Here is a 9,638-nt window from a genome sequence, read left to right as displayed (position 1 = left end):
AATTACCTGACTCTTATTTCAATTTAAAACCGAAAAATCAAGGTGGACGAGAAATGGTCAAGCATCAAAAAAAAAAAAAATAGCCAATGTTTGGGAATTCCGAGTCATATTATGTATATTTACACGATCAATCATAAATTGGGATTTATTTCAGTGAATTAAGATTTCGAAACATACTTAAGTAATTATAACTCTATAAAATTGCATTATGATACAGTTATTTTCTTTCTTAAATATAACATGTAAATTAAAAAGCAGAAATAGTAGATTGTAAGCAGAATATACTACGATGACAATTCATGTGTGTAGCGGCTGGCGAGCTTTTCTGAAATAAAATTATTGTGTGGAGCGAATAGCTTGTTACAGGGACGAGGAAGAGATGATAAAAATTATAACCATTATTCTCAAATGCTTATATTATATTTTCCAAATAGCAGTTTTGTGTAAACAAGATTTAGGTAGACAAGTTTTGAAAGGAGTATCTATACAATCAGAATGATATTTGACAGTTTAGATTTGAATAGGATGTGTGATTGTAGAGTGTTGAAACAATAAAGGTTTTATTTGTTTATTTAAGATATAGCCAAGCTTAATAACTAATTATGTTCAATCACACAAATAATAATGTATTAATATATTTATGTAAATGTAACCCTCTGTGGTGACCGCCGGGGTTCTGGCAGTACCAATGCGATGCACGGTCAGTCACCGTTTTGCGGGAAGCATTCTCTTCGTCAGAATAAACAACACCGTCACTGTTGCACTCGCCTTCCCCCATACCTCTAATAAAATATCTATCGAAATACCTAGGTAACATTTTCTTATCTAACTTATAAATAAAAACCGACATATATATTTTCAGAGTATCATCAAATTTATAAAATACTTTAACACGGATCTTATACTAATATACCTATTTATGTGCATCTAAGATACTCTTCGTGGCTCTATTCTGTAATGTTTGTAGCCTATCTTAGCCTAGCCTACAGAAAAGATCCACAACACATAAAATGTGGTCGGACAATTGCATTATATATGATAACTGCCTCCACCACATCCACTATACTATGAAAATAGCATTGAAATCACTTGGAAACGATCCACGTTGAATTTGTTAGACCAGCATACAATGAAATCCATCCCGGCAAAAAGCTTTATGGATATATTAAGCCGTCATCTGATGTGGAACCCACGGGGTTATGTTTGTATTCTTTATAAAAGTTGGACATGATAGAGGAGGGGCAGTAGATGTTAGATATGCGTTCAGCTATATCAGCGGCTTCGAAGAAAAGTGAACACTGACTCATTAATAAAAAAAAATATTAATAATTAATAATAAAAAGTATTATTTGACTCACCTAATTAAAAACAGATTTTTTGCGTATATTTCTGCACAGTGAATTTATTTTAATAAACTTTCATTACATGAAATATTATTTAAAAACTCTTCACAGGATGCGGAAAAATTCCATCTGAATAGAAATACTGACTTTGAAGTATCTGTGTATGGCAAAAATCCAATTGGAACTATTTCGCATAAAAATATTTATTTTATGCGCGAAAACGGTTACATGTTTAATCACTACTCAAATCCAAGACATCTATCTGGTCACCTTAGGCATAACTAGGATACGGATTCCAAGAAGGCTTATGATCTTGTTCACCAGATTTTGCAATCAAAATCAAGCCGTCGAGGATTATCTGATATTTTTCGTGCCTTTTACAATCCCACTTTGAGAATCAGATACAATATGTTTACTACTGCGGCAAGGTTTCTGACGTATTTGTAAAGTTTACTTAACAATTTTGTTTATTAATTGGTTATTTTTAACAATTTTTTTTATTGAATAAATTAATATACATATGTACCATAACTACGGTGACCATATTTTTTTGGAGAAAATAAAGGACATATGAAGAAATGCTTTGTAACTTGTTTTTAATAACGAGGGTTTGTGCTGTAAAAAAATCAAAAAATTGTATACAGCTAATTTTAAAATTGCATGTGGTATAAATGCATGCTCCTATGTATATAATGTGTCTATTTTTAATAGGGCTTTCTCATCGGTTCACATATTCTTAATAAACTAATGAAAATATTCGTTCAATGGGGGCATTAGATCCAAGGAAACATAAGGAAAATTCAGCGATTTTTTAAATTACCCATGCTGGCAGGGTTTATCACTCTGTTGTCATTCTTCGATCTTTTCATTTGTCGATCTAGATCTCCCCAACATTTTTATAGCAAAAAATAGAAACGATTTTTTAAGGTTCGCTGGTAGCACCGTCTTAGTTCCAGTGAAACAGACTTTACAAAAAAAAAGGACAAAAGGCCAATTTTAGAAAATAAATAAATCTAAACGACAGAACAGTGTAATAAAGGACTGTCCTCTTAAATGAAGGACGCATGGTCACCGTAACCGTAACCCATGCGATGATATTTCATCGGGTTTATCATTAGTTAGTAATATTTCTGTCAGGAAGTGTTGGGTACATAAAATTAAGTGAAATAAACAGATTCAAATTCATTATTAATAAAAGTATGTGCAATATATGAACTCATAAGATAAATTTATTAATTAACTAGCTGTATTACCCGGCTTCGCTCAGTGTTTATAATATAAACCGCTTAAACATGACTAAGCTAATTTAATTAAAAAAAAAAAAAAATTAAAAAAAAATTTAAAAATTAAAAAAAAAAATAAAAAAAAAATAAAAAAAAAATCAAAAAAAAAAATTAAAAAAAAAATTAAAAAAAAATTAAAAAAAAATTAAAAAAAAAATTTTTAAAAAATCAAAAAAAAAAATCAAAATTTTTTTTTGCCTTCTAGGGCTTCGCCCTCGGCGCCCCCCTGAGCCTTTGCCTTCTAGGGCTTCGCCCCTCCACGCCCCATGAGCAATTGCCGTTTAGGGCTTCGCCCCCATGATCAGTTGCCTTTTAGGGCTTCGCCCCTCCGCGCCCCCATGATTAAAAGCCGTCTAGGGCTTCGCCCCCCTAAGTTAATGCCTTTTAGGGCTTCGCCCCCCGCGCCCCAAAGATTAATTGCCGTTTAGGGCTTCGCCCCCCTTAGTTAATGCCTTTTAGGGCTTCGCCCCTCCGCACCCCCATGATTAAATGCCGTCTAGGGCTTCGCCCCCCTTAGTTAATGCCTTTTAGGGCTTCGCCCCCCGCGCCCCCAAGATTAATTGCCGTTTAGGGCTTCGCCCCCCTTAGTTAATGCCTTTTAGGGCTTCGCCCCTCCGCGCCCCCATGATTAAATGCCGTCTAAGGCTTCGCTCCCATGATCAGTTGCCTTTTAGGGCTTCGCCCCCCACGCCCCCAAGATTAATTGCCGTTTAGGGCTTCGCCCCCCTTAGTTAATGCCTTTTAGGGCTTCGCCCCTCCGCGCCCCCATGATTAAATGCCGTCTAAGGCTTCGCCCCCATGATCAGTTGCCTTTTAGGGCTTCGCCCCCCGCGCCCCCAAGATTAATTGCCGTTTAGGGCTTCGCCCCCCTTAGTTAATGCCTTTTAGGGCTTCGCCCCTCCGCGCCCCCATGATTAAATGCCGTCTAAGGCTTCGCCCCCATGATCAGTTGCCTTTTAGGGCTTCGCCCCCCGCGCCCCCAAGATTAATTGCCGTTTAGGGCTTCGCCCCCCTTAGTTAATGCCTTTTAGGGCTTCGCCCCTCCGCGCCCCCATGATTAAATGCCGTCTAGGGCTTCGCCCCCCTTAGTTAATGCCTTTTAGGGCTTCGCCCCCCGCGCCCCCAAGATTAATTGCCGTTTAGGGCTTCGCCCCCCTTAGCTAATGCCTTTAAGGGCTTCGCCCCTCCGCGCCCCCATGATTAAATGCCGTCTAAGGCTTCGCCCCCATGATCAGTTGCCTTTTAGGGCTTCGCCCCTCCGCGCCCCCATGATTAATTGCCGTCTAGGGCTTCGCCCCCCTTAGTTAATGCCTATTAGGGCTTGCGCCCCATGAGGCTGGGCCCCCCGGGCCCCCTTCGGGGCCCCACGGGGCTGCGCCCCTTGTGGCGCCCCCTTTTGAGCCCCATGGGGCTGCGCCCCATGAGGCTGGGCCCCCCGGGCCCCCTTCGGGGCCCCACGGGGCTGCGCCCCTTGTGGCGCCCCCTTTTGAGCCTCATGGGGCTGCGCCCCATGAGGCTGGGCCCCCCGGGCCCCCTTCGGGGCCCCACGGGGCTGCGCCCCTTGTGGCGCCCCCTTTTGAGCCCCATGGGGCTGCGCCCCATGAGGCTCGGCCCCCCGGGCCCCCTTCGGGGCCCCACGGGGCTGTGCCCCTGTTGGCGCCCCCTTTTGAGCCCCATGGGGCTGCGCCCCATGAGGCTGGGGCCCCACGGGGCTGTGCCCCTTGTGGCGCCCCCTTTTGAGCCCCATGGGGCTGCGCCCCATGAGGCTGGGCCTCCCGGGCCCCCTTCGGGGCCCCACGGGGCTGCGCCCCTTGTGGCGCCCCCTTTTGAGCCCCATGGGGCTGCGCCCCATGAGGCTGGGGCCCCACGGGGCTGCGCCCCCCGGGCCCCCTTCGGGGCTGCGCCCCTTGTGGCGCCCCTGGCGGGGCCCCATGAAACTACTCGCTTTGCGCCCCCGCGGGGGTGAATCCATTGAATCGAAAAAAACAAATCGGCGCCCATGGATCGAAAAAAAAAAAAATCGAATCACGTGTTCGATGACGTCACCGATCTACGGACGACGACGAAGACGACGAAGACGACCAAGGATATTTACATACATACAAAGTCTCTTTCCAAATTATAGATTAGATTTGATTTGATAAGCAATTGTTTATTTTGATTATTATGTAAATAAAACAAACACTCATTTATTAAAGAATTCTGTTTATGTTCATAGAAATTATGATATAACAACAAACACTAGGTCTAGTGAAGCAAAAGTTTTTTCTTTAATTTATTATTATGTAATATATAATTTCGAAAGAGACTTTGAAAGTATGTAAGTATTATTGGTTCGTAAATCCGTGACGTCAGGTCGTCGAGCAAATGAATGAATATTCAAATAAATTTAGTAAAATGTTTACTATTAGATTGGCCATGTTTAAGCGGTTTATATTTCAAATACCGAGCGAAGCCGAGTAAAAACACTAGTTATTAATAATAATTAATTATACGATTTTATAAACGCATATTTTTTCTAAATTCAAGTATCTGTAAGACAAAACACATGGCTGAAAACAGTGGACAAAATTAAAAAAAAACCCATATACATAAATAAAGCGGATATTAACCAAATAGATCCACTGTCAATTAGATCTAGTCTCTACAGTTTATCCATAGCATCCCAAAGTAGGTAAAATCATTTTAAACGGTTTCAGTATCGAGGAAATTTATCCCCATTTAAGTTTGCATGTTTTATAATAATAAATGATTAAAAACTTCATCACATTGGCGCAGCTTTTCCCTGTATGTGAGTTCTCAAATGTTCCACTAAAGTGTTTTTGAAACCAAAAGATTTTAAACAGATTTTACACTGAAGAGGTTTTTCCCCACTGTGAATTTTAATATGTCCCGTTAAGTTAGACTGACTATTAAATAATTTTGAACATATTGAACATTGGTAATTTTTTTCCCCAGTATGAGTTTTCAAGTGTTTCACAAGAATGCCTTTGAAACCAAATGATTTTAAACAGATTGTGCACTGATAAGTTTTTGCCCCATTGTGAATTTTAATATGTGTTCTCAAGATAGAGTTATCATAAAATGATTTTGAACATATTCTACATTGGTAGGGTTTTTCCCCAGTGTGAGTTCTTAAGTGTGTCACAAGAAGATACTTTTCTTTGTATAATTTTAAGCACACATCGCATTGGTAGGGTTTTTCTCCAGTATGGGTTCCCATATGTTTTACAAGAAAAGACTTTCTCGTAAATGATTTGGAACAGATCTCGCACAAGTGAGGTCTTTCTCCAGTGTGAGTTCTCATATGATACATCAGCGATGATTTCGAAGCATATGATTTAAAGCAGACTTCGCACCGATGCAAATTTTCCGATGTGTGAGTTTTCATATGGTAGGTTAGTAATGGTTTTCTAGAAAATGATTTAAAGCACATTTCGCATTGGTGCGGTTTTTTCCCTGTGTGGGTGTTCAAATGTTGCATTAGCATGCTTTTGATGACAAATGATTTCAAACAGATTTTGCACTGATGAGGTCTTTCCCCACTGTGAGTTTTAACGTGTTTTGATAAACTAGTGCTATCGTGAAATGATTTTGAACATATTTCACATATGTGAGTATTTTCCCCTGTGTGAATTTTCAAGTGTGTCGCAAGATAATCCTTACTACCGTATGATTTTAAGCACACTTCACATTGGTAAGGTTTTTCTCCAGTATGAGTTCTCATATGTTTTACAAGAGTAGAATTTTTCGTAAATGATTTGGAACAGGTCTCGCATTGGTGAGGTTTTTCTCCAGTGTGAGTTCTCATGTGATACATCCGCGCTGTTTTCGAATTATATGATTTAAAGCAGACTTCGCACTGATGCAAATTTTCCATGTGCATGGTTTTCATGTGCACAGTTAGTAATAATTTTGTAGAACATGATTTAAAGCAGATTTTGCATAGTTGCGGTTCTTCTTGCGTGTGGGTATTCAAATGTTTCAATAGCATTTTTTTTAAACCAAATGATTTTAAGCACACTTTGCATTGGTAAGATTTTTTTCCAGAATGAGTTCTCATATGTTTTACAAGAGAAGACTTTATCGTAAATGATTTGGAACAGGTCTCGCATTGGTGAGGTTTTTCTCCCGTGTGAGTTCTCATGTGATACATCCGCGCTGTTTTCGAAGTAAATGATTTAAAGCAGACTTCGCACCGATGCAAATTTTCCATGTGCACGGTTTTCATGTGCACGGTTAGTAATAATTTTGTAGAACATGATTTAAAGCAGATTTTGCATAGGTGCGGTTCTTCCTGCGTGTGGGTATTCAAATGTTTCAATAGCATTCTTTTTAAACCAAATGACTTTAAGCACACTTTGCATTGGTAAGATTTTTTTCCAGAATGAGTTCTCATATGTTTTACAAGAAAAGACTTTCTCGTAAATGATTTGGAACAGATCTCGCACAAGTAAGGTCTTTCTCCAGTGTGAGTTCTCATGTGATACATCCGCGCTGTTTTCGAAGTATATGATTTAAAGCAGACTTCGCACCGATGCAAATTTTCCGATGTGTGAGTTTTCATATGGTAGGTTAGTGATGATTTTATAGAAAATGATTTAAAGCACATTTCGCATTGGTGCGGTTTTTTCCCTGTGTGGGTGTTCAAATGTTGCATTAGCATGCTTTTGATGACAAATGATTTCAAACAGATTTTGCACTGATGAGGTCTTTCCCCACTGTGAGTTTTAACGTGTTTTGATAAACTAGTGCTACCGTGAAATGATTTTGAACATATTTCACATTTGTAAGGTTTTTCCCCTGTGTGAATTCTCAAGTGTGTCGCAAGATAATCCTTACTACCGTATGATTTTAAGCACACATCGCATTGGTAAGGTTTTTCTCCAGTATGAGTTCTCATATGTTTTACAAGAGTAGACTTTTTCGTAAATGATTTGGAACAGGTCTCGCATTGGTGAGGTTTTTCTCCAGTGTGAGTTCTCATGTGATACATCCGCGCTGTTTTCGAATTATATGATTTAAAGCAGACTTCGCACTGATGCGGTTTCTCCTGTATGTGGGTTTTTAAATGTCTCGCAAGATAACTCTTTGAACCAAATGATTTTGAACAATTATGGCATTGATAATGTTTTTCCGCATTATGAGTTTTAAGGTGTGACAACAAATTAGAACTACCATTAAATGGTTTTAAACATATTCCACATTGGTAAGGTTTTTCTCCAGTGTGAGTTCTCATATGTGTAACTAAAGTATATTTAACGCTAAATGATTTTAAACAAATATCACACTGGTAAAGTTTTTCCCCGGTGTGAGTTTTCATATGCTTCAAAAGTGAATACTTATATGTAAATGATTTAAAACAGGTATTACATTTGTGAAGTTTTACTCCATGGCGTATTTTCAAGTGGTGCACAAGATTATTTCTCAAAAGAAATGATCTTGAACAAATGTCGCATTGGTAAGTTTCCCCCCGAAAATGAGTACTCAAATGATTCAAGTATGCAGAGTTCCTACTAAATCTTTTAGAGCAAGTAGCACATTTGTATTGCTTATACGTATTTGAAATATCAACAATCTTATCTTCATGCATCTGTAAAATATATATGAACATGTTATTTTTAAATTTCTTAAAATGGCATATCTCACATCCACGAAAAATAATATTACCGGTTCAATTTGATCTACTGTTGAGTGTGTGAATTCTTTTAATAATTCCAATTCCCATTCATTATGTTCATCATTATCGGGAGAATCAGGGATACTCGGTTCGGAACCAGATTCGTTTTCCCATATTAAATCATCCAGTAAAATTTCTTCTCTTTTGATATCCAAGCACTGGGTTAATCTCAGTGTTAACGTTTCCTCGCTTTGAATGCATACGTTTTTAAAATTGCTAAGCAGATTCAGGTTATTTTCACACGTAATACATATCACTTCTGGCAGCATGTCACCTTTCTTAACCTGAAAACAAAAGTAAACTATTGAAATGAATGATAGACAATGTCAACGACGAAACCCGATAATAGTAACCAGTGCTAAACGCAGTGAGGTAGACAGGCGAATACTAGTCAAATAATGGGAATACAAGGTTTTCAAATGTCATAACAGCATTATAAATAAATGAAACCGACCTGGAGCTGACAGCAGTTTGAAATGCGTTGCACCAAAGGTTCAGGATTATCAAAGATGGAGACAAAAGATATGGCTGGTGATGAACAGAGACAGAGTCGACACTCCATCATTCGCCCCTTCTCGTCAATTTCATTCTGTACCTAAACGAAATAAACACACAAGAAATACTACTGTCAAAATTTACGAATCAAAATACCTATCAAAACTATGACGTTTGGAAAAACTCATACAAAATTTAACGCCATGCTTGTTTCGTTTAGCAGACTTTGATTAAGTCCATGTAGTTTTGTTCGTTTCCACCCAATCTGGCCGGTTAGAGTGTACACAAAATAACAAATTGAAAAAGGAACTTATAAGGAATTAATATTGGCGTTTTGACAGTTGGAGCTTGTACACACTCGGCAGAAGGTCTGACCGCAATGTGCGTCAGTCGACTGCTAAGACACGACACGGCAGTGTGCGACAGACAATATTAGGTAAACCGCACTTGAACGACAGCGATGCGACACTACGCAGTAAATTATGTCACTCATTCGTTTGGTACCTCGGAGCGAGATCGACGAAATGGACCGTTTAAGATCTGACCGCACTATACGACCGTCGACTGCTACAGCACGAAACAACACGGCAAAGTTGATACAAAAGGCAACTCTGTCGCGTGACGCGTAGTGCCTTATATCTCATACAATTTCATACAAACAATATTTGGCCGCACGCTGCCGTTCGTGTCGCAGACGCATAGTGCGGTCAGACCTTTAATCCCATTTCCCTGGCAATTTCTTTCCAAATGTTGTTTTTTCTGGTACTATTGTAGGCGGGGTACGATGTGTTGACCGTATCCCGGCCTAACGAAACACTGTTGTGTGGTTCAAAGATG

The 9,638-nt window shown here is 39.4% G+C and overlaps 1 protein-coding gene across 1 annotated transcript; it reads right to left on the bottom strand.

The window, feature by feature from the left end:
- Positions 1-4,820: 4,820 nt before the first annotated feature.
- LOC143921002 (uncharacterized) lies at positions 4,821-9,278 on the bottom strand. The gene is made up of 4 exons (XM_077444084.1): positions 8,992-9,278; positions 8,761-8,901; positions 8,297-8,590; positions 4,821-8,219 (listed from the first exon to the last, which is right to left on the bottom strand). The coding sequence occupies exons 1-4, from the start codon at positions 9,004-9,006 to the stop codon at positions 5,391-5,393; spliced, it is 3,279 nt and encodes a 1,092-aa protein (XP_077300210.1). The 5' UTR covers positions 9,007-9,278; the 3' UTR covers positions 4,821-5,390.
- Between the last annotated feature and the right edge of the window lie 360 nt (positions 9,279-9,638).

Source organism: Arctopsyche grandis, chromosome 2 (genome assembly GCF_051622035.1).
Source record: "Arctopsyche grandis isolate Sample6627 chromosome 2, ASM5162203v2, whole genome shotgun sequence".
Classification (NCBI taxonomy): domain Eukaryota; kingdom Metazoa; phylum Arthropoda; class Insecta; order Trichoptera; family Hydropsychidae; genus Arctopsyche; species Arctopsyche grandis.
Note: the sequence above shows the minus strand (reverse complement) of the source record. Positions and strands in the feature narration are given on the sequence as shown.

Coding starts and splice junctions, on each gene's coding strand:
- LOC143921002 (XM_077444084.1), bottom strand. Junction 8,591..8,760: donor CAAACTGCTGTCAGCTCCAG/GTCGGTTTCATT, acceptor TTTTGTTTTCAG/GTTAAGAAAGGTGACATGCT. Junction 8,220..8,296: donor CAGTAGATCAAATTGAACCG/GTAATATTATTT, acceptor TATATTTTACAG/ATGCATGAAGATAAGATTGT.